Source organism: Prinia subflava, chromosome 4 (assembly GCF_021018805.1).
Source record: "Prinia subflava isolate CZ2003 ecotype Zambia chromosome 4, Cam_Psub_1.2, whole genome shotgun sequence".
Classification (NCBI taxonomy): Eukaryota; Metazoa; Chordata; class Aves; order Passeriformes; family Cisticolidae; genus Prinia; species Prinia subflava.
In genome coordinates this window covers 282,503-308,557 of record NC_086250.1, presented here as the reverse complement: position 1 = coordinate 308,557, position 26,055 = coordinate 282,503, and the positions used below count along the sequence as shown (strand labels likewise).

General features: G+C 48.8%; 1 protein-coding gene across 1 annotated transcript in view; it reads left to right on the top strand.

Moving 5' to 3' along the window:
• Positions 1–26,055, top strand: part of SLC6A12 (solute carrier family 6 member 12) — a 41,053-nt gene that overhangs the window by 1,868 nt on the left and 13,130 nt on the right. The window contains exons 2-9 of the mRNA XM_063395048.1: positions 12,239–12,435; positions 16,048–16,182; positions 17,570–17,710; positions 19,122–19,209; positions 19,549–19,681; positions 22,566–22,700; positions 24,167–24,270; positions 25,704–25,828. Of these exons, the coding sequence (XP_063251118.1) occupies positions 12,243–12,435; positions 16,048–16,182; positions 17,570–17,710; positions 19,122–19,209; positions 19,549–19,681; positions 22,566–22,700; positions 24,167–24,270; positions 25,704–25,828 (1,054 nt within the window). The 5' untranslated portion in view covers positions 12,239–12,242. The remainder of the gene's footprint in view (positions 1–12,238; positions 12,436–16,047; positions 16,183–17,569; positions 17,711–19,121; positions 19,210–19,548; positions 19,682–22,565; positions 22,701–24,166; positions 24,271–25,703; positions 25,829–26,055) is intronic.

Genomic DNA, 26,055 nt, shown 5'->3' with positions numbered 1-26,055 from the left:
GTGTCAATGGTGCCTGGGGAGAAAACTCAGCTTTCCTTGTCCATGGATGGCGATGCTCACACAGGGCAGGGGAAAGACTTCAGATCTCAGGGACTGACCCATAGATGAGGATACATCTACAGCCGTGGAAAGCATCTCAGATCCTGGGATGCTTGAACAGATGCTTGAGAAGTCTTTTTCCTTTTGCCCTTAGTGGTAACTACAAGGCAGTTTTCCATGGCTGTTGCAGAATGATGTATTGTGAGTCGTGTTGCACATTTTGGTGACGAGAAAAGTGGATGTGTTGGATGCCGTGGTGCATAATTGGAGAGCACAGAATAAGAAGAACATGTTAACTTGTGGGATGCATAATCCTGTGAAGCAGAGATCTCCAAATAATCTGTGAGGTGTGTCCTAGGGGCAGGTGCAACTGAGCATATCCCCAGCGCAGGGGTCTGGCTGAGCCCTTGTGTGCTGGCGTGGTCAGCAGGTTGCAGGAGGGGGATCTGCAATCTGCACGGTGCAGATAGGGGAAGTGGAGTGGGGGAGTACAAAGGCACACTGGAGAAGGTGTTGCTTCCAAGAAGTTACCAGTGCTTTTGTCACCTCTGTCTCCGTCTGACCTGCCCAGAGTTGCGACAGCTTGGGCAGCAGCAACAGGCACCTCTCTGTGTCTCCATCTGACCTTGTCCTTTGTGTCCCTGTGCCCTGTGCATCAGAGGTGTTTGCTGTCACATGTCCCACACACTAGGCTCAGCTGCCCTGAGGGAGCAGGGAGGGAAAGCAGGAGCAAACAGGCACATACCCATGTGTCCTCTGCCTGCCTTTGTTCTGTGATCAAGGGTGAGCACTGCTGTGCAGCTCAGAAGCTGTTAGACTACAGATGTCTCCCAGCATTGCCGGTCCTCCCTCCTGACCACCTTTATTGCTGACTCTGGACTCCTAGGCCATTTGCCCTTGCCTTATCCTCTCCCATAACAGGGATGCTGTGAAACAGGAGCTGTCGCACCCTGCCTGTACTTTCACATATAAAGGCTCCTGGCAGCTTCCTTCTCCCTCGGAGCCCGGCACAGGAGCGGTGTTGTGGCTGCTGGAGCCCATCAGGGTTCTGTGGGGCCTCATTAGCTCTTGTTGCTTTGGTTATGTTCACTTGTGATTAGTTACAGTGAAAGTGTTGTCAGAAGTCACAGGCTTACTCAAGCAGAAATTAGCCATAAACATGAAAAATAAATTATACCAAATGCCTAGGGGAAAATCCCCTGCAAACATAGTGTTCAGTCAGCAAGGCGTGTTCTCAGCCAAAGAAGCAGGAGCGTTGTGCCCATGGGGCAATCAGCATTTATCCTATTTTGTTAGCAAAACTGTTAAAAGACGGGATAGGTCTGGGCAAACGAGGGCAGCAGTGGTTTCCACCCCAGGTGGCTCAGCGAGGAGGGCAGCCAGGGATGCAGGCTCTGCTGTGTCCAACAGCTGTCCCTGAGACTGCCTCTGCAGCTCTAATGTTTGTAAAGCACAGCTGGGATTCACCCATAGGGTGTCGTGCTGACGACCCTCTCCTAAAATCTGGGCTAGGGGGAGATTTGACTCGTTTTGGCTTGAAGCCTTGTGTCTTCCTGGCTGGGGGGCCCAGGACTCACTGCTGCCAGGGAGCAGGGCCCTAGCGTGGGCTGAGATTGGCAGCCTGCTCCTCTGGGCTGGCTCTTCTGCAGGCATGTCAGAGCTGGCTAAAAGGGAGGAAAGGGTGAGGACACCCAGATGATGGGAAAAGCCAGCATGTGTTCTGAGAAGAGAAATTGTAAAAGGAGAGGCAAGAGGGCACTGGCAGCTGGCAGGTGGTGAGCAGGGTGGGGAGGAGGGCACCTTTGAGCAGGTGCGGGACAGATCTGAGGCTGGGGTCAGCCATCCATTGGGACAAAGGCTGAGCCCTGGTCTCCAGCTGCCCTGAGCCTGGCATGTTGAGCAAAACTGGTGCTTTCAAAGAGAGTTTTCCTCCTCTGCTCATGAGAGGGGATGGAAACCCATGCAGCTGTCTCTGAGCTGGCGCCTGCAGAGGGAGTGAGCACCTCTGTGCAGGTGGACAGCAGTGCTTTTCAGGTTTTCTTGTGCACCCTTGGGTGCGGGGATGGGGCTTCCTCAGGGTGCACCGTGGGACAGCTGTGGAGATCTGAGTGCTGCTGGTGTGAGCTGCTCACAACAGGGGGTCCAGGGCTGGGAGGGGTTCATACTGCTTGGGGAAGGGGCTGCTTTGGACATTTCCGGGATTTATTGCAAGCAGTGCTTCTCTTTTGAGGATGAGTGTTTTTAAGGGCAGCCTCACCCACACCTATGGAGGAGGAGCCCATTTTGTGGGGTGACCTGCAGTCAGATTGTCACATCCTTTGGCAGCCTTGTCCCACCTACACAGCTTCTCAGCCCACAGTGCCTGCTCAGGGCTGACTCTCCCAGCCAGTGGTCAGAGAGTTCATCACCCCTTTCCTTGTTTTCTCTTGGGACTGAGCACAGTCTGTACCCTACCAGCTGAGCTGCTCAGAATGTGATTTTTGCTTTTCAGTCTGGGTCATCACACCAGTGAGATCCCTCACATGGAAGCTGGTGGGGTTAGATAAATGTGCCCCTGCCCATACATAGCACGATTTTAAAACCCTGTGAATTATTGCCTGGTGGGAAACTCTGAAGCCTGACTTTAATTTCTGGTACTTTCTGGGCTGGCAAACAGAAATAGCCTTTTTTTCCCTCCTGGAGAATGATTTTCGCACATTGCTGGATAAAGTTTTCATTTAGGTTGACTTTCCTCTTGTTTTACCTTAACATCACAGGTCATTTCCCATCTATAGCTTTGCAAAACCCCTGCAATGTTCCTGTGAAACACTTCAGTATGGATAAATCAAGTTTTTAGGTCAGCTCTGCTTACCTAGGCTTATCTCAATCCCTTTTTCATATCTGGATAACCTCTATTGCACCTTTCCCTCAGTTGTGCTGGGTCATGCCAGTCCTCTGTGACAGGACAGGTAGTGGCAGTGTCCTCCACGAGTAGGGTCAGAGGAAACGAAGGGCCAGCAATATGCTCTTCACCTTGCAGGCTTTCAGGCCTTTGGAGACACCCCTAAAAGGCAGAAGATGGAGCCTGTCTTCTCTGGTATTGATGCCAGATCTCACAAGGGAAGAATCGGCCTATATTTCTTTGGGTATGGGGCCAATCCACTCAACCAGCCCGTGGGGTAGGTGAAAGTCAAGAGCTTTGAAAATAGCATACTTGGAAAGTTTGATCCCAGAAACAGCCCCAAGTAAATGGAGATGTTTTCCCTTACTGCCTCCAGAACTGGCCTCTGTGATTTATCCTCAGGATCCCACTCAGTCCAGGGTTGCTTCCCCTTATGCTTCTCTCCAGCATCGTATGTCCCCAGGGCATTCCAGCATTACAAATGACCTCTATAAGAGTGGGCATGCAGGTAAACCTACTTCTTCCCCACACTGTGGCATTGAGGCCTTTTGTCAGCTCCTGTGTTTCCCACTGAGGGGCTGAGAAATGCTCCTCTGGTGTGTCTGGACACAGCCGAGCATGTGCTGGATGTGTCCCACATTCCCTCCCGCAGGCCGCTCTGGTTTGACCACATGGGTGCATGAAAAGATCAATAGGAATTTGGCAAGCACATTAGCAGACAAAGCAAAAGACAGAAGAGGGACAGCATTAAACGCAACCGTTAAAAAACAAGAAAAGCTGAGCTAAAGTATCTTGAAAAAAATGGTGTTTAATTCTGGCCACACACAGAATGCTTGCTACTGGTATTGGTCATGAGAAGCTCTGGAAAAGTGCGTCAGGGCTGAGGTGGATACAAAGAAAGCTGCCAGGACAAAGCCACAGGGGGATTGCTCACTTCTAGTGAGCACCCAGACACTATAAAGGCTCCAGCAGTGCCTCTCCTTGCTGACAGAGCTCTGTCCCATGAGCTGTGTTTGTGTTCTCAGTGTGTGGCACAGGCACGGAGGAAGCAGCGTGACCCCAGAGTGTTCCTTCTTCACCCACGCTCTGCCTTTTGCTCCACCTACCTGATGGTATTGGTGAGATTAGAGCTTGGCCACAGAGGATTTAATGTAATGCTCCATGGAGATTCGTTCTGTGTGTTTGTAGGGTGACATTGAGGGATGCCCCTATCCCACTAAAGTGATGGAGCCCGAGAATGGTGGGAATATGTGGCAGCCAGCCTGGGCCATGCTGTGGGGTCTGGAAGGGGAGAGTTCCTGCCCTGCATGTCAGGAGGACATGGAGTTACTCCCTGACTACTATAGTTGATATTTACAAACTCTGGGCCTTTACCCTGCCTGCCTGTGGCTGCTTTCTCATCTTGCTTTCTTGTCAGGGCCACAGTTCAAGGTCTGGGGATGTGCGTGTTGTAAGGGACTGGGGAGAAAGTTCTGTCCTGATGCACCTCCCTTCCCTACGTCCCACCACCCACACACGAGCTGGGTGATAATTTGGTGGGGGGAGCTGGTGGAAGGGGTGGGACAGGAGGAGGAGAGAGGGTAGTCTCTGCCTTAACTCTTGCAGTATCTCTTTGGCACTCAGTGCATTCCCTGCGTGGACTCCAGTGGGACGGGAAAGGATAGGACGGGAGGGGCTTGCCTGGGGGAGACCTACGCTGGGTTCAGGTGAGTTGGGTGTTTGCTTATGGAGCAGATGTGGCTGGATGTGTGTGCCACCCTGGGAGTGCCGGTGCCTGCAGTCCTCCCGCAGCCAGCTGCTGCACGCCAGCTGCTGCTGTGCTCTGGAGAGCGGGCCAGCAAATCTGCAAGGGCAAAACCTTCCCAACGTTAGGTAAAGCAAGAACGAGATGGAAAGTAAGGAGCAAATAATCAATTTGGATCAACCCAGGGAAGAAGATTTTCTTACAATGGTTCCTTTGCAAAAGGAACGGACAGGCTGAGATGCTGCACAGGGGGTGCCAGGAAGCTGAGAGCAACGAGATGCCTGGAGGATGGGTAATTGATACTGAAGGTTGTGGCAGCAGAGAGAAAGGGAGAGTGATAGATAAGTATTCAGCATAAAGACTGAGAAGAGAGGCAACAGTGAGAGAGACAGGGACAGCAATGAAGGGCAGAGATGGCTGGTTTGATAATAGTTACGGGAGCCAAGGCTCTAGGAGTGGAGTAGGCTGTAGACACTTCAGCTACTGCCAGCATGAGTCCTCTCCTGTGCTGCCCTGCAGTGGTGCCAACCCCAGTACATTGGCTTGGGGGCTCTGGTTCTAAAAGATGTCCCTAGGAGTGCACTTCTTGTTCTTCTTGCCCCTGAGGTTTCATGAAATTTGTTCCTGTAGGGGTGAGGCAGGGAGACAGCACAGTTTCTGCATGTGCTAAACTCTTGGAATCTGTGGGGATATTGGTGAACAAATGCAGGCAGAACACATAAGGGTTTCATAACACCTGATCTGTGTCTTCTTAAATCAACAGTGCTTTTAAAGTAATCACTACTAATCAGGGCTTTCATCTCATGCCAGTGGAAATGCCATTGCCCTAGTTTTTCCTCTTTGACAGCTGCTGATAGAAGAGGCTGAACCTTGGACCCGACCTGTGCAGCTCTGCACCAGCCCAGCTTTTCTGGATTTGTGGTTGCAGATGTGGTCCTTGCAGAGAGCAGGCTAAGGGGCCCCTTGCCTTATCTCTACCTGACTGTGCTCCTGGGCAGGGCTAGAGGAAAGTTTTGGTGCCCCAGGCTGGAGAGCAGGTACCTGGCCCCTTGGAGGGTGCAGGTGGGATGCAGTCCCACCACATTACAATGTGGCACTATGGCAGGAACTGCTGGAGTCATGGTCTCCATGTGCCTCTGCCTGTGCTGATTTCACCTGATGTGACTCGTCCTGAGCACCAGCTGGAGTTGACTGAGCCTGCCCAGGGTCTGATGTGGGTTGCTGGGCTTGTGCAGGGCTGAACAGGGAGGACAGTGTGGGGACAATCACGGCAGGGAGTCCCCGTGGCCCTGTTCTGCTGCCCCATGCTGGCCACACACGAGTCTGTGCTGAGGGACCGAGCTCTGCCACACGCAGTGTTGGCTCCCCCATCCTCCCTGTGTCTTGTCACTGACAGCAAGTGCCCCCAGGCTGTGCTTTTGTGAGGTCAGGCAGGGTGTGCCTACCTGGAGGAGTTTAGGTATGAGTGCCCAGAGCAGTGTGATGCCAAATTCCCTGTGCTACTCTCCCACCAGTGAACCACTGGCTGCAGTGCTGGCTCCTCTGCTCTCCTGCTCCAGCAGCTTTGCTTCCCACTCCTCCCTCAGCCTCTGGCTCCAGCTGCAGGGATGGCAGCAGGTGGCCAAGCAGGGCTGGGGGCTGGCAGCCTCCGTCTCTTCATCTGGCCTGCCCAGGGCTGCTGGCTGGCCTCCTGCTCCATGCAGTTGCCGCCCCAAAGAGGTGGCAGCCCTGTAGGCATCCTGCACACTCTGTCCTGTCCCTGTGGAGCACCTCTGGGCTGCACCACAGGTCACTGCCCCACTGTGCAGGGGCCTGTGTGCAGAATGGGTGCTGGAGCAGCAGGGCTTTCACCCTCTGTGCCATTCACCTGCCCTGCTCCTCCAGCCAGTGACAGGAGCCGTGCTGGCCACACGCTTTGGCTTCATGCAAGGACCTCTGAGCCAGCCTGATGCAGCCCAGGACTTTGGCCAGGCAGCCCCAGCCAGCAGGTAGGTGGCTCTAGGGGCTCCACTGGGACCTGGCTGGATCTGTGTCTGTAGCAAACCTATTGCTGGTGCTCTGTAAGAAGAATGGATCCTGCCGTGGCTGCCCCTCCTGCTGTGTTGCACTGGATACAGCCAGAGTATGGGCTGAGTGGAGGTCTTGAGATTATCTGGTTTGATGCAAAGGCTGGTTTCTAGTCATATTTAGATACCATTTATGGACTTCAGCAGTAAGTCTTGTTTTTTTTCTAGGCTACAGAAAGAAACCATCTCTGTGTCCCTGTAGCCCAGAGCAGGGATGGTGATCCACAGACACCAACAGAGACTGATCTGGCCCTGGGAAAAACAGCCTTCGTTGCTTTTAGCAAGAGATTTGCCACTGATCGTCACGAGGGTCCAGCCACTGTTAGGGGCCTCAGAGGGTCTCCTGTCCAGCAGCAGAAGACAGAGCAGGACCCATTTGGCACCCTCCTGCACCGGGGGTGTGTGCTCTGAAGGGTGATGCTCTATAATCCTTGCATCTTGTATTGCAGATGTCTGTGCCATCAGTGAACTCACTCATAAGGAACTCACTGAGTTCCTCATCTCTTTCTGGTGTCAGTAAGTAGCAAACTTGCTGACTGCACAAGCATTGCCCTTATTTCACACTGGAGAAAACACAGGTAGGATCTGATTCCTATAACAGCCTCCTGTGCCTCATGAACCTTGCTGAACAGATGCTTTGAGAATACCCTGCAGCCCACAGAACCTGGAAGTTAATTAGAAGGTGTAAAGAAGCCAACTAACTTTCAATTGCTTGAAATGAAAGGCATTTTAATTTCAACCGCAGTCCTAGAGTTGATCAGTTTTTCTACACCTTTCCTTGCCTTTCTCTGTTATGCAGCTGGAGTGAGCCACTCTCCAGCAGCATTCCCGTTTGGAAACAGCAGTCTCTGCTCATGTGGCAGCTCTTAGATTGGCTGGAAAGCCCTTCCTTCCACTGCTAATATTTCTTGTCCATCTCGCAGAGATGACTGATTCCAGTAGCAGCCCCCATGCACTAATTTAACTGGGTTGGTTCCTAAGCTGTACCTTGGCACTGTTGTTCCTCGCTGAGCCCTGATCTTGTCTCTGCTCCCACAGCCACCCCCGCCTCCTGCCATCAAAATGCGGTGCAGGATTTCAGCTGCTGATTAACTGCTGGCTCTGACTGCACAACCAGAGAATTTTCTGTGTCCTCCTGCTCCTACTCTTGTAATACAGACCCGTCTTCTTGCTTCCTGATTCCTCCCTCCCCATCTTAAATTGCAGTTTCTGTGCTTGGTTGCTGCTTATTTCAGAACAAAACCAAGAAATATAAACGCAGTGCAGCTGTCTGCGTTGTCACATGTGATTTTGCATTCTGCAGTTCAGGCAGCACCTTTGAGTGTACAATGGAGCTCTAACACTGTGCATCCTCTCATAAATGCTATCACCTGCTTTTTAAAGACATTTCTGTCTGCTCTTCCTTTGGTTTCACTATTCCCTCTGGAGATTGTCCTCATCTCACTTGCCTTATGATAAACCATCAAAAGAGGTCAAATGGGGGATGTTAACTTGTCAGCAGTAGGGATTCCTGTCTGACAGTAGTTGGGAATAGGCAGTAAGTTTGCAGGAAGAAAAGCTTTAGGAGAATAGCTGTTGGCTTCTTCCTCTGGTGCCAAAACTCCAGGTGGCTCCTCTCTCATCTTTCTTGTCTTGCTCTTGTCCCTTGCCTCACCTAAGCAACTTTGAAAAAGCCCTTTTGTACCCTGAGAGAGGCTGAGGATAGCACCATATTTTGCTTCAAATGATGCTTTCATTCTCCTCTTTTTCTTACTACGGCTTCTCCCCTTCAGTGGCATCTTGTTTCCAAGCAAAGCCAAAAACTGCTGTTCTCCTGCATACCTGCATTGTGTGTTCAGCACATCATAGGCAACTGCTCGGTGACCACAGTGCTTCAGAGAAGTCCTTGATTTTCCTTGCTTTTGTGACCATACTTGAAGGATCCCATGGTGGTAGGTGTGGGACAAACAGTCCAGAATTTGTGACCAAGGGGAGACCGTGTTGCTTCATTCAAATGTTCGAGAATGGAACTTGTTGCTCTGGGTCTATGGCTGCCTGCATGCTGCCTGCTCTCTTTCCAGGTCCTGCAGGAATCCAGGTATATTCTTGTTTTCCCAGCAATAAACCTTTTGGGGAAAAAATGTGGCTATCTCCGTGCACCAAACCCAGTACCAAATACTGTACCATTTCCTATGGAGCTGCACAGAATGGAGCTCTCTGCTATCTGTGGGAAGATGACAGACTACAGGTCATTTCTGTGAAGGGTAAAAAAACATCTCCAAGTGCTGAGGGCTGAAAATACAGCAGAGCACCTCTAGAAGAGAGTGGTGGGATCAGAGGGAGCTGAGGAGGGAAGGTGGTGGTGGTGGTTGTGAGGGTCCAGGGGAGGGGTAGACTGTGGATTGCATCAAGATGGCATTTTAGTGTTGGGAAAACTTCATGGCAGAAGTAGAAAAGAGGCTGGGAATTAAGTAGTCATTGGATTCTTCTCCAAACTTTGGTGAAGGAACAGCAGAAAAAGCGCCAGGTGAGCAATGAGGGGCAGAGTCTTTACTCCAAACTTATGTATTAAGGAGGGGGCAAGCAAAGGAAGAGGAAAATGTTTGCCTGTTGGGAAGGATGTAACCCAGTAGGTGGCTGTGACTGCTGTGGGAGAACCAAATTGTTCCTAGCTGGAAACAAGTTAATTGAGTCCCCATCTGGCCTAAGAACATATGGAGCAGGGGCACACTAGGATTAACTGTTCAGGAAGAGAGCCAGGAGATGTATGAATAGGCTTTCTCACAGAAACAGCAGGCAAAGCAGAGAGGGAAGTAATGGGGATGTGTAATGTGCATGGCTTTGTCTGAGAAAGGAGACATTGTAGTTCAAGCCATGAAGGGCCGAAACTTTGGGCACCAGTTGAATCCACCATCTGTTCCCACTTGAAAAGGTTTGATTTCATAGCCAGGGTGCTTTCCCCCTTTTTAAAACAGGAAAATGAAGGCAGAAGTGCTGTGTCTCCCCTGCTGTTCTGTGTTCCACCCAGCTGTGTTCCTCATTGCAGCATCCCAACTTCTATCCTTCATGCTGGCCTATTCAGGAGTCAGAGGACAGATAAAAGAATCATGGTCCAGGTGTCCCTGAGGTGGAGGCTGGTGACAGGATTGGGCTGTGGGCTGGCACTCATACATTCCCTTCCCAGGGCTAGGTGAGAGGAGGTGATTCTCTGACTGTGACCTTCCTCTGCACGCGTGTGAGAAACAGGTCTAGCAAAAATGAAGGAAAACCCCAAGTATTAGTAGAAATAGGCTGACTCCTGGATCCACCTTACATTAAAAGAATAAAAACAAATAAGCTAGTCTTCTCCTACCAGCTTCCCGGGACATCCTCAACAAACCCACACTTAAACATCACTGTATTTGATAGCGTGCCCTGGACTGCGGCAAATTGGAATGGGCCAAGGGCTGTGACAGATCAAACACATTTCATTAAGTGCATGTTACTTTTTCTCTCACATTTGACAGTGTGTGGAGCTCTGCTCCTCTCAGAGATGAGGAGGTTGTGCTGCAGCATCGGAATAAACTGATTAGCCAGCTGGCAGGTCTAGCTGCAGGCTGGCAGTGGGGAGAAAGGCCTTGCCTGGGCTTTAGAAGCTAGAAATGGCTGGCAGGAGGACCTGATGATTCCACCTCCCAATCCAGCCCAGCAGAAGGGCTAGGTGAGGGGGGAAAATCTGTGACTGGAGAACTGCTGAGCTGCTGGGGAGCTGCAGAGCTGCAGCTGCAAACCAGCATTTAGAGTGTGTGCCTTGATTCCTGGATACCACCCCCTTCCTTAAATGTGAGGGCAGAGGTTTGTGGGAGTCTGTTAGAGGGCTGGCTCACGTTCACGCTCTCACATAGATCCACAGGTGTTGTGGTTGGTGGTTTGGATCAGTGCATGCCACACCAGTAACCAGGCGCTTTCCGGCCCATGGACCATGAAGGGCAAGGGCTGGAGATCAAACAGAGGTTGCTTCCTCAGTGCCCTCGTGCATCTGCACTTGACACCAAAACGGGCTGTGCCCACTGCAGTACTGCCTGTATACAGGCTCTTACTGACAGTGGTTCTGAAAACATCTTGATTTTAGCAGGGACCAGGATCTTCCTGCCATGTTTTTGAAGAGGAAGCTATATCAGTCTGGAGGATGGTCTTCACCAGCCCCTGACTGCTCTCCTCTATGGTTTGTGTCCCCCTGATCTTGTTGCAGCCCCTCTTACACTGGCTGATGTCGTGCATGAGACTCAGCCCTCCATTCAGTGTCCATGGAAATCTGCAGCTGATAGCAAAGCAAATAGGATGAGCCCTTCAGGAAAGCAGATGGGGGAACAAAGCCGTTGTTGCCTAGGGCATTTAGAGAGCAATTGGTGTATTACACTGTGAGATCTGATTTCCTTTCTTTATTTGTATAACAGGCAGGAAGCATGCCTGTGTCAAAGAACTACTTGTTCTGCTGTGAACATTCATTAGAAGTTGTCTTTTCGTACACTAGCATCTTTCTTTGCCCCAGGGCCTGATATATCCAGAGGGTTAGCACTTAGGAAATAATTTCCTTTACAGAAGTGAATGAGACTCTGATAAGGATGCTGTCTTGTGTGGAGAAGTGCAAGTATGGCCCACCAGCTCCTGCTCCCTCTTGCTCCTCCCCTCATTGAAAATGACACCAAAACAGGTGCCATAGTGTTCCTTGGCTGCTGGGACAGTCAGGGTCTACACTTTCTCATATTTCCAGTTAGGTCAGGTTCCCTGGTAGTCCTTACTCACCATGAGATGGCTCACACCTGATGTTTGTCCAGAGGGACATGACTGGAGAGACACCAGGCACACGGAGGGAGGGAATATTTTGGTCATGGTCCTGGTGCAGCATCCTGGTGCAGAGGGTCGATAGAAGATTTGGTGGTCCTGTAAGATAAAGGACATCAAAGGTGATGAGGTCCTGCTCACCACTGAGCTGCTGACTGGGAGAGGTCCTTGGCCTGAGCTGCCTCCAGAGCCAAGGGAGAGAGCAAGTTTAGATAGTCCAGAGCAGATCCAGGGGCAGTGGAAATGCTGATTGTTGTGGGTGATGCAGATTGCTGTCTTTGTTGCTCCCTGAAGATAGGGATGTTCCTTTAGATGGCACAGAAAGAATGAGAGATGTGCTGTTAAAAAACTAATGAACCACCAGCAACATGAATTTGCAAGTTGCTACAAAGGAACAAAACCCTGAATTCTTTGCCATCCCAGCTGGTGAGAATGGAAACAGAGATGCTGCTGCTTTGGTGAGACTTGTTTCCACTTTATTTTCCTAATCTCAACAAGGGAATGTGTATCCCTTGCTAAAGCAAATCACTTCTAGAAAGGCCAGCTTCTGCTCCAGTAATGCCACCAGTTAAATGTACTTAAATTTACATACTGATACAGGGAAAACATTTTATTGTGGTGTCTGGTCCCCTCACTCCTCTTCCCACAAGTGTGTCCTGAAGCAGCTCCCTGCATCCCTTGTTCTCCTTCTCTTCTGCCCCACAGAGCCATGACAAGAGCTGTGTCCAAGGAAGGAGAGCCCAATGGAGCCACCACATGTCCTGAAGAGATAAAAATGGAGGAAATAGAAGAGAGAGGCCAGTGGCGGAACAAAATGGAGTTTGTGCTGTCTGTAGCTGGGGAGATCATTGGCCTGGGCAACGTGTGGAGGTTCCCATACCTGTGCTACAAGAACGGTGGTGGTGAGTTCACAGCACACGTGAGTTGTTCTACATCTGTGGGTATGATGAGAGACATACACATGCCTGGAACCATTTCTCCTATGCCTCGTGTGCTCTAAGGCACTCCCTTACTCGCTTCTTCAACAAGTTAGTTCCTGCCAAAACCGGGAGGTATAAAAACTCGTGAGTGAATCCAGCTCTCCAGTGGCTACTCTTTCTTGAAACAGCATTTTCAAATCTGAACTCCTAAAAAATTGAACTCTAGTAACAACTTGAAGCTCTTGGGCATCTTAGGAAATTGTTGGTCTTTGGAAAGTATCAGATGCTGTGAGTGGTCAGAAAGCCAATATCAACCTCCTCCTACATATTTCACTTTTCTTACTCCTGGTGTCGAATCTGTCTTTTTTGGGCCCTTGTTACAGAGGAGGAAAGGCTCAGATAGTGCTGGTATCCTTTGCTGGTGTCCTAGCTAAGGCCTGATATGCCCTAGAAGGAGATTTCTGCCTCTTCCCCTGGGGCAATTCTCACAGCAATCAAACCACTACTAGCGAAATTCATCCCCAAAACAGTTTCGTTCACCTTCCCTTTTGTATCTTTGCATGGCCCTCCTTTTCTCTTGCAGTAACACTTCAGTAAGATCATTACATGGTTAAAAGTTAAAATTTCTCATAACAATAAAATGAACCGTCAGGGAATAATTGATTGTCACTAACTTTTCTTGGTGAATAAAAATCTAACTTTATAAAAGAAAAGGAGGAATAACAAATTACATGTCAAATACAGCAACAACTTCTCTTTTGTTCTTGTTCTCTAAAAACACCTTGAAATGATGGTCTGGGACTTGCTCCCCCCACCCTGCACCAAATTGGAGCTTCCTTTGTGTGCAGACCGTGCCCCAAAGGCCTTTCTTGTCCAAGGTGCTGTGAGCTTTCACCAAGAGCTGAGTGGTTCCACTGTAATTTTTCCCAGGGCCTCCAGATTTCTGTCCTCTGTGCTGTTGCTGGAGTTTATCCAAATTAAACAAGAGACAATAAAATATGTCCTCAAAACCAAAGAGGGGCAGGGTAAGAAGTGGTTAAAGGAAATGGAATTAGGTTTTTCTTGAACCTGGGTTGATTTTTAGCAGATCCTCCAGTCTCCTCCTCCAATATTTTGATGGGAGGCACCAAGGGCAAGTCAGATGGGCACAGGTTAGGGAACACTGGAGGTGCATCTGATTGAACAGCCTGTTCTGCAGAGATGCTTTGAGAGAGGAGTCATGGGTTTTTCATGGAAAATTTCTCCCTGAGCTCAGATGATATCTTTGCATAGTTTATGCCTGTGGTACCCGGTTCAGCAGTCCTTGCAATTTGTATGCTAATTAGCATGAGTGAAAAGGCAACTTTTGTTCACTTTGAATATCTGTTGAATAACATTTGTCTTTTTAATTGAACTGCTCTGGAATATCTAAGAGCAGATTCAGAGGGCAAGGCTAAGCTTGGGAAAGGTTGGGATGGGAGAGTCCTTCCCTCTCGGCTCACACATTGCCTTTCCAGAAAGTGCACTACTGCTGTAGAAGGTACTTTTCTCTCTCCAGTGCTCTAGGGAGCCAGGAGACTGATACAGGACAAGGCAGTGTCTTTTCCATGACACTGAAAGATATTCTCACCATTGGAAAATTCCTGAAATCGCAAAAAAGGCATTTACCACCTATAATTGCTGCATCCCTGTCCCCCCCTTACCCCAAACCCTCGAGACTGCTGTCCCATCACCTCCTTGGGGTGTACTGAAATGGTTATACAGCTATGAAAACAGATGCCATAGAAACAATGGTGCTTATTTTCTGTGAAGCGACCAACTGCAACCTGATCTATTGCTGCACTGTCAAATTGGATGTAATTGCTCAGCATCCTGAACTTACTATTGACTCGTAAGGAAGGAGGGTCTGTTTCTGGGGACCCACTCAAGGCTGAGTCTCCTTCAGTGGAGCAGCAAATTGAGGAGGGGATCACAGCTGGAGTTTCAGCTGGTAGCTGCTGTGGAACAGTTACCAGAGACAAGACAGTGGAGGTGCAAGTAAACCATCATTGCTCAGAGACCAAAATGGCTCAACCTCTGGGACAAATTGTATTAGAGGAGAGGGTCTGGGATCTGCTGAAAGGCTCATCTGTGTGCAGGGTAATAAAACTGTCTTGCAGCTTTGGCATAGATGTCTTGCAGCACTGAAAGGAGCAGCTGCTTCTAGTTCAGGGTCTGCAGTTCTCATTCCCTACCCCGCAAACCTGGGCTGACCCTGTGAACCAGCCTCCTTCCCTCTGGCCCCACGTCTCCTGCAGCTACACACAGCTGTGTTTAGGGGAAATTTGGATGTTCTTTGTTATTGTAACATTGTTGGCTTAAAAACAAAGACAAGTGTTCCTAGTTGCTCATTGTCACTAGGAGGGATGTCAGCGTGGATGCCTGTGCTGGTAGGGGAGGAGATGGCCTGGGGTGGCAGTGGCTGGAAAAGTCACTCTAATCTTGGCTGCAAGCAGCTGAGATGCTCTCCAGGCACTGGCAAGAGAGGTGTTCATGGCCAAAAGTTTATTGTATGGCATGGCAAGGCTGCCACAGTTGTTTCAGCGAGGAAGGCAGTCACCTTATCTTGTTTGGAGGGGAGCAGAAGTGTGAAAATCTACACTGAGGGTGTGGAGAAAGACAGTGAGGTGACAGAAGAAAGTTCAGCTGTGAAAATGAGATCTCAGGAGCAGTTTTGAGCACAGCAGTGAATGCATTTGGTATTTTGGTTTGGCAGCATAACTGAAAAGGTACAAAAAAGTTTCAGACAGCTGAACAGAGCACTAAACCATTTTTTCAGGGCATTAAACTTTTTTTGTTGTTATTTTTATTTGTCTTTTATGTTTAGTTTCTGTTGGTCATGGTTTCTGGGAAAAAGCCTTGCTCTTTCTCTCCTTCCTCTTCCATTTTGACAGGGGTTAATCTGAGGGCCATTTCAGGCTGATTTCTGTTCAGATATTTCTCTACATTTTAGCAAAAAATGAATTTTGAAGGTAGAAGTTAAACTTCTTTATTTTGAAAATACTGGAAAGATATTTTTCCCCTGTTTCCATTCTTCTGGTGCAATCTGCTTTCCAAATTTGACGTGAAATATGTCTCAAGTAAATTTATATCCTGGCAAATTTATTACTTGCCAAGAAATGTCACCAGCCTCCAGGTTTGTATCCTCTGGGCGAGTGGGAGTTTTGCTGTGACTCTCATGAAAGGCAGAACAAATGTGGTTATGTGAAACAAGGACTTATTTTGTTCACCCCATTCCTGCTGAAAGCTGGAATGAGGTCAGGAGCATGAAGCAGGAAGAGTTTCTTCAGCACTATCTTTTTTAGCTCCTTGCCTGGCTGCTCCTTACCTCTAGGTTCTGGCCTATGCCAAATGCAGAAGTACTGCAGTAACACAAGACAGACCACCCTTGTATTTTTTCTGAGAGATTATGGTGGTGGAAACCTTGTTTACTTTAGCAGAGGTTGCACAGTTAGTTCAGAGAAATATTTGTTTTTATATAGCTGATTCCAGCTGTGATCCCAGGTACCTGGCAAGAGGTTTTAAGGATAAGCTTTTGAAGAGGTTTCTGAGGCAGCATTTTACCCTTCTCTGCAGGAGCCTTCCTCATCCCTTATCTCATCTTCCTCTTCACCTGTGGGATCCCCCTGTTCTTCCTGGAGACGGCGCTGGGGCAGTACACGAGCCAGGGAGGGGTGACGGCCTGGAGGAAGATCTGTCCCATCTTTGAAGGTCAGGCAAGTTACAGTATTTACTGGCAACACACTTTCTAACAATCGTTGACTCAGATCCTTTTTTTGAAATGTTATTATTGGGTTTTTTTTCTTTCTGCTTTATTCTCCCTCCCTCCCTCTCTCTCCCAGCCTTGTTTTTCCTCCTGCTGCCTGCTGTGTGTGAAAGGGCAGTTCCCTGACCCCTCTCTCTGTGAGTGAGGGCGTGTGGTGCTGGCTGGGGGCTGTGCTGGTCCAGCTGAGCCACGGTCTCTGCTTTGAGGAGCTCAGAGCCTGGGAGAGAGGAGAAGCAGGACCAGCACAGCCCCCAGCCAGCACCACACACCTCACTCACATAGGGAGGGGTCGGGGAACTGTCCCTTCAAGCTGAGGGAAGAGGATGGAAGTGTCAATGTACAAACACCTGTGTGTAGTCCAGGACAAACCGTGAGGGGAGAAGAGATTGAGGAAAACTGTCTGGTTTCCCTGCCCACTCCCGTGCCCTGTGGCAGCATTTGCAGGCTGGCATCCTGCAAACTGTGGCAGTCAGACTGTGCACTGGGTCTGACAGCCCAGAGATGGGATGGAGTTGAGGTTGAGTCACAGGGATAAGAACCAGGACTTCTGGAGCCCTGGGGAAGGTTGTTTAATGGTGTTAATATATTAATGAATAAAATTTCTTCAATTCTCCTGTCCAGAAGAAAGCTTATTAACCATGTTTTGCAGATAGAGAAACCTGTGCTGAGGCAGAGTGGAGCCTGGTTAGATTGTTTGAGCATGGGCATGCAGTGCTATTTGAAACTCCCTGGGGAATTTGGGACCTCCTCCACTGGAGACCCCTGTGCTCTGGCACAGGCCTGGAGCTGGACAGCAGGGGCATCTCAAAGGTCACTGACAACCAGTTTTAAATAAATGAGTTGGGCCTTTCTGGTCTGATTACTGTTCCGAGGTCTCGGTGAGCAGCAGGCACAAGCAGGACCCAAGACCAAAGCTGAGCATGGTGTATATCAGCTGTAAGAATGGGTTTTGCCTGACTCTTTCCACAAGTAAGACACTCAACTGCCTTTCTTTTCTTCAAAGGCTAGAGCTGTATTTTTCTGAAGAAGAGGCACTGTGATGCTGTGGCATGGTAGCCATCAGAAAAATTTTTTCAAATCAGTGTAAGGTTTTGTGGTTGTTCCCCCACAGGCCTGTCTAGAGTTATCAACAGTGTTTCCTGTCTGTGTGCACAGTCACGAAGGCCTTCCTCTTTGCCTTGAGTAGATCTTGCACTATTCTTTGGAGAGCCATGTTGTTGGTGTTGCATCCTTCTTATCACAGTGTGACCTCTGTCTTTGTTTGGGGTTAAGCCTCATGTGTTGGGAGCTGGTTGCCAGTCCCATGCTCACCTCCTTTGCTTTTCCTCACAGGAATTGGATATGCCTCCCAAGTCATTGTGGGATATCTGAATGTCTACTACATCATCATCCTGTCCTGGGCACTCTTCTACCTGTTCAGCTCCTTCACTTCAGTGCTACCATGGGCCAGCTGCAATAACCCCTGGAACTCAGGTACACCTTCCCTTGGTCATCTTCTAGCTTCTTTCCAATTCCCAGAAATTATTTGGGGTTTTTTGAAAATACATCTTTCTTTGTTTGGATAAGAAGCTCTCATGAGCCGCCATGTGATGTCTCCAAAAATAGGCATTTTCTGACAGCAAGGAGAGGTGGATGGTAGAGTTTCCAAGCCAGTCTAGAGCCTTCCTCATTTGGCAGGAGCTTTTTATTAGCTCTGGTGCAACAGTTTATCTTGCAGTTCCCTTACTCTACCCCATTCCTGTGGAGTTACTGGGACGGTTGCTGCCGGTGAACAGTTTCCTCTGTGCACTCAGCTTTTGGGTAAATCGGGCCAAGCCTGCACCATAGGATTTTGCCAGTTCAGGTCTCCCAATGAAGGAGCCAGTATCACAAAACTCTAAGGGCACTGTTTTCCTGGTTAATCGCATCCATGCAGCCTCCATACCATTATATGCACCAGGGGTTGGTCTCATTGCTCATGCGCACAGTTCGCTTAACTCTGCCCTGCACAGAAGACCTGGCTTTGGCTTTACTCAAGACACTTGTGCTGAGCCTGAGAAGATGGGGTAGGTGTGAGGTAATCCTCATGAATGTCTTTGTCAGGACTTCTTTAACATGTCAAACAGGTTGTTTCTCATGGTAGCAGCTTGGTTCCCTCCCTTTTCTCTTGCGTCAGATGATTAATTTCTGCAGTTAGTTAAATTTCTCTGCCCTGTGGGTCTTTCACTCACAGCTCCCTCTGCCCTTTCATCCCAGCAGAAGTAACTAGCCTTTTAAAGAGCTGATCCAATTCGTTCAGCTCCCCCATAATGGGTTTGTTTGTAAGGAAAGCCACCTATGTTCTCTTAACAGAGTGAAGCTTCCCAGCAACAGCTGGGTTTCCTTGATTTTCCAGTGGATTGTCTTTTGCTGGCAAAATGCAAGATGAGGTGCATTGGATGTGCCACATCTCCTCTGTTTTTATTTATTTCACGCTTTGTAATAGGGCTGGGGATGGCAAAGGAGAATGTGAAGGCTTCTGTGGTGTGTGCCTGTGTGGACAGGGAATGGTGCATGATATGGAAAGAGAATGGGATTTTGTATCCTGACTCATAGTCGCTATCCCTCAATAATCTATGTTTTGCAGCCATCTGTTTTCAATTTGGCAGGGAATTGTTCTCTCCTTCTCCTATTCTCTTCCTGAAGCCCCTCTGGTGACTGCTGGATTGGGATTCATACCTGGGAAGAGCCAAATTTTAATGAGATGTTTAATGAGATGCAAAAATTTAATGAGATGCTCTGTAGCGCAAGATGAAGGATCTGAGTGCTGCCAGAGTGAGGGTTAGCATGCAGAGGGCAAGGAGCATCCCTCACGGAGGAGCCCTAGAGAACTTTTCACCTCATCGGCTTCCTTTTCTTTTGGTAGATCTCTGTGTGGACATTCTGAATAGATCCGGCCTGGACAACAGGACCTTGCCTGCGAACGCCACCTCCTCAATGATTGAGTTTTGGGAGTATGTGATTGCTTTCCCTCTGTTCAGGCTCTCTCTCATCCAAAGGCTCCAGCTGCTGGAGTCCCTGGGCAGGGGCCTGTGTGTCTGTAGGAGTGAGGTGCCACATGTCAGATCCAAACATGGGGGCACAACAAGCTGCCAAGGAGATGGGCACAGAGCCCAGGGTGTGAGGACTGGGCACACCCCAAAGGCAGCTCGTGGTGTGCCTGCCCAGGGGTGCAGATGTGTTGTAGATCACAGGCTGCTCAGTCTTTGGATGGGGTAGCATGGGAAAGGTGTGGATGGGTGAGTGGGGTCTGGAGTGTTAATGCTTCTCTCCCTGTCCCTGGACACCGGCAGGAAGCGAGTGCTGGGGCTCACGGATGGTATTCACAAACTGGGCACTGTGCGCTGGGAGCTGGCTCTGTGTCTCCTGCTGGCGTGGATCATCTGCTACTTCTGCATCTGGAAAGGGGTCAAGTCCACGGGCAAAGTAGGAATGGAGATTATCCTCTGAGTCCATAAGCTTCCTTGTACCCATCTTATATGTCTTCCCCAATCTCTTTTCCTTCTTCATGAAGCTGACTCAGGAAACACAGCACCAAAATGAAACCTAAAACCTGTTGAGTCCATACTGATATACACCAGTTGTGTTTAAACCGCAAGAGGCAGAATAAATGAGTAGGTTCATCAGGGAGGGAGAATGGGGAAAGAATTGGGAACTGAGGGGAGTTTTGAATCACATTTTCACTTGCAAATACCCACAGTGGCTGATGGATTCTCCCTAAGTGCCCTTGGGAATCGTCCACTCACCAGTATGTTGTCCTGTTGTGGCTTGAGGGTGTTTTCAACAAGATCCTCTGCAGTGGCAGACTTCCCGTCCCTGGCAATAATTAAACACTTGAGCAAAACAGACAAGCTGCTGCCTGTAACCAGCTCAGAGAATAGATAATGAATCTCTCCTGCTTCTTTATCCTGCAGAACACTTGGGGTGGGAGAAGTGTCCTTGTTCTCTCCTTTGTGTTCTTTCTGAATCTGCAGGTTTTGGGTCAGTTGGTCACTTTCTGCATTTTGCTAATGAGGCTGGAGCCAGTGCTTCCTCACGATGTTTATCCTGTAGGGCAGATGGACTGGTTTTGCTTTTGGAGTGAATGAGTGTTTGATGCCTTGGGCTGGGTACTGGGGACACTGCCATGGCCTGGACTTGCTCAGAACTTCTTTCTTTCCTGGAGCTGCAATGAGATGGCTGCAATCATCAACAATGATTGATGATTAGTGATTAGTATTGTGGGATGATTAATGATTAGTTGAGGGCATGTCCCAAGAGCAAAGGGAGGGAACTAATTTCTGCAACAGGTTTCTTCCTTCAAATCACTGGCTCTGCTCTTCACAAGTGTTACTTTTCATACCTGACACCTGTGTTTCAGTGTTAAATCCCATCTGCTAATTTGAAACTGCACTGGACATCCATTGCAACAGAATGAGATAGCATCTTGCTTCTCTGCTAGATTTTTGCCAGTTTTTGCTGATGACTGGTTCTTGCTGGTGCTGACCTGTTGTCCACCATTTCTGGAGGAAGGAGAGCCAGACTCCACCTTAATGGGGAGAGGGGATGGATGATCTGCGTTTTAAACCTTGAATCTCTAATGCCCCCAAGTTTGAATACCACAGTGCCATCTTCACAAGAGATTGGGTCTGAGAGGCTGTGTGATCTGTGTGGAAGAACAGTTAAGTCACTCGAGGTTCTCTCTAGCTCTCAGCCTTCTCCACTGAGTTTCTCCTTTGCCTGGTGCTTCCCCAGTGGGCAAAACTTACCTGAACAAAATGAAAGCTAAAGTAGTTCAGTCTGACTGGCTTAGCTGACTTGGTTTAGCAAAACCAGACCAGAAAGTGAGAGAAAACGGGGACTACACATAGAAAATGGAATGGACTTCCTGAGACCACAGAAGATTTTTTCATCACAATTTTTAGGGTACAGGGGTATTGGCTACTTACCAGCCAGGTGTTATGGACATGGTGCAACAATAAGAGAGGGAATTTCTGTCCCCAAATTTACTACAGGTCAAACAGGCCAGCTGTCTTCTCTGCAGGCAATAATTTTGAGTACTGCAGGGGCACTGTCAAAAAATTCAACTGCTTCCCTCTTTTTCTTTGCTGACATTATGCTAATACAAGCATTAGAAAAGACCCTGGAATTCTGAGTAGGTGCATAACTTTTTTCAACAGCTCCAGATTAAACGGGAGGCTGTGCTTGCCTGAAAGGCTGCTCCAATCAGATAACCATGCCAGATCCTTATGTTTCCTGTTCTGTGACTTAAGGAATCCAAATTTAAAGAAACCATCATGACCTCAGGACAATAATTTCAAATATCTCCATAAAGACTCACTTTCTTTTAAAAGCCTATATCTTTTATTCATTTTGCCCTATGTTTCTCTTCTTTATGCATTCAACTGTTGTGCATAAATGTTCCTTAAAAGTGATTTCTGAAGGTAGATCTTAATACTTGTGCCCAAAGGAGTGCCATTCTCATTCAATCAGGGAACAGCAAAAGCACAATGTACCGTGACTTATTTGACCAATTATGACTAAGCACAAAAAAATGTCATTTCAGGCCCATCACTATGAATCCATGGAATAAACAAGCCTCCACATTACTTGGATGAATTTTAGTTATGAATAAATGTTAGGAAGTTGCAACTTGCTTGCAAATATTATGCAAATAGAAAAAAAGAATATGTTATATTAGAGAAATGGTTTAGAGATGATTAATTCTACTGTAATATTTATTAATATCACACACAAAAAGAAGTAAAAATAGGTATTACAAAAATAATGCTCTACATTTTCTTTAAAGGCTTTTAGTTGCCCCCAGTTTTTACCTGTGAGCTCAGAGGCATTGAAGGGATGAGAGTGACGCATGAGCACTTCTGGAAATGAGACCCCCTCATAGGTGTCTCAAATTGGACAGCAAACATTGGTATTTAATTTGGAAAGCTCTTGCTGTGCATAGGACCATTTTAATACCTCATTAAAACTCAGTGACAGGCAGAGATCCAGGCTTCTTCTGCAGCTCTAGAAAGATGAAGGGAACAGCTGGAGACAGAGAAATTGCACTGACTGGAAAGAGAAAACAAAGCAGAGCAACCAGTGGCAGCGTTTTAGATGAAGAACAAAATGCAGATTAACTAAATCACCAGTGAGATGTAACCTTGATTAATTTCTTTCCCACCCCTCTTCTATGTTAGCAGCAGCAGCTACAGCCAACAGCAGACTCAGGGAGGTTTGCTGGGATGGGGGCCTGCAGACGAGGTGAGGTGAAGTGATGCCTGCCCCCTCCCTTCTGACGCTCTCTCCTGTTGTTTCCCTGCCCCTGCAGGTTGTTTACTTCACTGCCACCTTCCCGTACGTGATGCTCCTCATCCTGCTGGTCCGAGGGGTGATGCTGCCAGGGGCTGCTGAGGGAATCATCTTCTACCTAAAGCCAGACATCTCCCGGCTGGCAGACCCGCAGGTGAGGGGTGGTGTCAGGCAAATGCTGGCCACAAGAATGTTCTCGGTGCCCTGGCCTTTGGATCTGAGCATCTAGCCATCATCTATGAAAAGAAGCCAGAGAACCAGGATCCTTAAAACTTCTGAGAGGGGTCTAGTCCCCCTACACAGTGCATCCTTTTTGCTTGTGGTCTGCAGCATGTGAGTGTATTAGGTCATTTCTACTCATGGGCTCAGCGAAACCAAAAGAGTATATAAAATATTTAGCATGTAACAGATAGCTTTTTGGCTGTTAAATGCAGATAATTAAGGGAGGGGTTATATAATCTCACTTTCGATTTTTTGCTGGCCTGGTTAGCACTTTGGCTCCATCAGAGCCCTCCCAGGACATGTGGGGTCCCTGTGCTTGCAGAGACCAAAGGCACGCATGTAACGTAGGCTGTGACCAGCTGGGTTCCCTTCACTTGTCCTGGGGGCTGGTCCCACTGCCTAGAGCAGGGGCTGGCCAAAGGGTCAATCCCTGCTACCAGTCATTGGAGCCCTTGGAAACCCTCAGAGAGATCCTGCTACTGAGCTGAGGCAGAAGGCGGGGCTTTGGTGGGATGTGTGTCCGTGCCTGAAGGGCCGTGTAGGTGCCTATCTGTGAGAAATCAGTGTGAACTTAGGCAGCAGTGCCTGGACTTGGGAGCCTTTGAAGGCTACCAAATCCCAGCTGCCTGGATGTTTACAGCTGGGGGCTGCTTAGAGGAAAAAAAGGATGAGTGAGGAACCTGGGGACCATCAGAACGGCAGGCTGTTTTCTCTGCCTGCCTAAAACTCCCAGCTCAGGGCTTTCCCTGGAACTGTCAGAGCAGAGCTGCAGCTCAGCCTGCAGTTCAGCTCTCCATCGAGGAGAGGGCTGGAGCAGTGGTGAGGAACCCCCCTCAGCTTTTCCTATGGAGAGCAAGAGCAAAGGGGAACCTGACACATGACACCCCACTTGCCTGCAACCTCTCATTTCGGTAATTTTCTGCCCTTCACTGTGCACTGTAGCCTCAGAGAGACAGGAAACTAGATCTGGGAGCAGGGAAGGGAGTACACAGATTGTTGATCACACTCTCATTTGGGGTGACTCACCACTGACTCTGCAAGGAGATTAATCATTTGGGCCATGTAGGGACCACAGACATCTGTAGTGAGAGTTTCAGACGGAGCCATGCTATGACGGATGCCATCTCTACCCTGAGTGAAAAGGTGGGGGATGGAGAAATGGTATTACCTTGAGTGGGATGTGAAAGTTTGGTCTCCTCTAGAGACTTTTCCTAAAGAGTTTCCAGTTCTGTAGCTCACTTTTTCCAGACAGGTATCCCAGATTCTCTGTTCACTGTAGATCCCCTTTCTGTCTCACAGGGTTTGTTCTCAATGTCTGAAGGAGTTATTGTTGACAGGGCACAGGTATTTGTATATTTTGTTGCCAGGTCTGGAGACCATTGACCTTCTGTGTTCCAGGTATGGATGGATGCAGGCACTCAAATCCTCTTCTCGTATGCCATCTGTGAGGGGTGCCTGACAGCTCTGGGCAGCTACAACAAATATACCAACAACTGTTACAGGTAGGAAGAGCCTGCACTCCTGCTGTCCTTCTGGCAGTTTCCTCAGCACAGAGCTGTGTCAGAGGCGGGCTCTGTCCCTGGGGCAGGCCTTGGGTCGTGCTGCTGTGACTAACGAGCTGCTCAGAGCTGCCGAGGACTCAGCACAGGGATGGAGAATGGCCGAGGGAAGAGGGGAGTCCAGAAAATGGCTTTAACAGTGCTCAGTGTGGAAATGAGAGACTGGAAGAGGGGGAGGAATGACAATGGAGAGTGTCTCCAGCCACTGTGTACACAGCACACTCTGTTTTGACAGAGTGAGTGGGCAGGAGTGACATGGCCAGCTCTGCCATCACTTGCTGGGTGGGGGAGGTGGTGCAAAGATGATGGCTGGGCCCCCTGTCTCCAGTGCTTTACTACCATCAGAGTAATGTACTGCCAGTGGCCTTTTGATCCTGTTGAGGAGATTAATCAACTCTGTCTGGCCTTCTCCTTGCCCTTGGATTACAGATCTGTTTTATCCATGGCCTGACATGGAGCTCAGTGGAGCCATCAGGACCATTTTTGACACCCTCTACAGAGCCCTGAGAAACAGGGACTTTGCTATGCTTTCACATATTGCTCCAGCACAGATGGTAAAATGAAACTGTGCTTGGGAGACATCAATCATTTCCCCCTCTGTTCTCTGATAGGCGCTGCCATGGCTGCTGGTTGGGCAGTTAATACTTTTTCCTAGCTCTCCCAAAATATTTCAGTCACCAATGAAGTGGTGTGCTGACACCTTCCTCTAATTCCTTACGTGCCTGGTGCTCCAGGTGTCCCAAATGTGTCCACGGTGCCTGCCCTGTAGCAGCTGATGCTGTGGGTCAGCTCTGGCAGCTGCCTGGGCAGGATCCAGGGCTGTGGGGCTTCCAGCCCAGCCAGCTCAGAGTGCTGCCCAATTTTCACTAGGACCAAATGCACAGAAGTTGCAGGACAAGCAGCATAGCACATCCCAGCCTCCATCTGAGCATGGCTAAGAAAGACAGTGTAGACACAGCCCTTGTCAGTGAGGATTTTTATTATCCTGTTGCCCTTGTTTTACTAGACCTGCTGAAACTCTATGTCTTCATGCTTTCAGATACTTCTCTCTCTTGACTGTTTCCTTTTGCAACCTCTTTCCTCTTCTAGTTTTCTGTTTTCCTCATTTTCTCTGTTGTTTTTCCTATTTTCTGGACTCTTCTCATTTTTTTTTATTGCTGTGTGGTTGTGCTCCATTCCCCCACTCTGCCATGTATAGTTCTGTAACTCTTGAACTCTTGGCTCTGCTGTGAGCTTTTTACTTCTGAAGGCTTCAAGAACAACATTGCTGTTTTCAGTAGTGCTGTCCAGCTAGGGAAGCTGAGCACAGGCACGATCCTAAGCGGATCCATTCTGCAGCAGGAAATCCCCATTTCTCTCTGCTCTCCTTCCTGCAGGGACTGCATCATGCTCTGCTCCCTGAACAGTGCCACCAGCTTTGTTGCTGGCTTTGCCATTTTCTCTGTGCTGGGCTTCATGGCTCGAGAGCAGGGCGTGCCTATTTCAGAAGTGGCCGAATCAGGTACGTTTTTCTGGGAGACTTCGGAGCCAAGGGAAAACAAACAGCCTGAAGGGGAGGGCACTCGTCTGAGGTGAAACCCAAGATGTTCTCTACATGCTCTATTACTATGGGTGTCTGCAGAGATGTCTGCAGGAGCAGTACTCCTCAACACAGCTTTCAGCCATGGGAGGGCAAAGAGCTGTGGCAATAGGAGCTTTGAAGAATTATGTGAGCTTACTCTGTGCTGC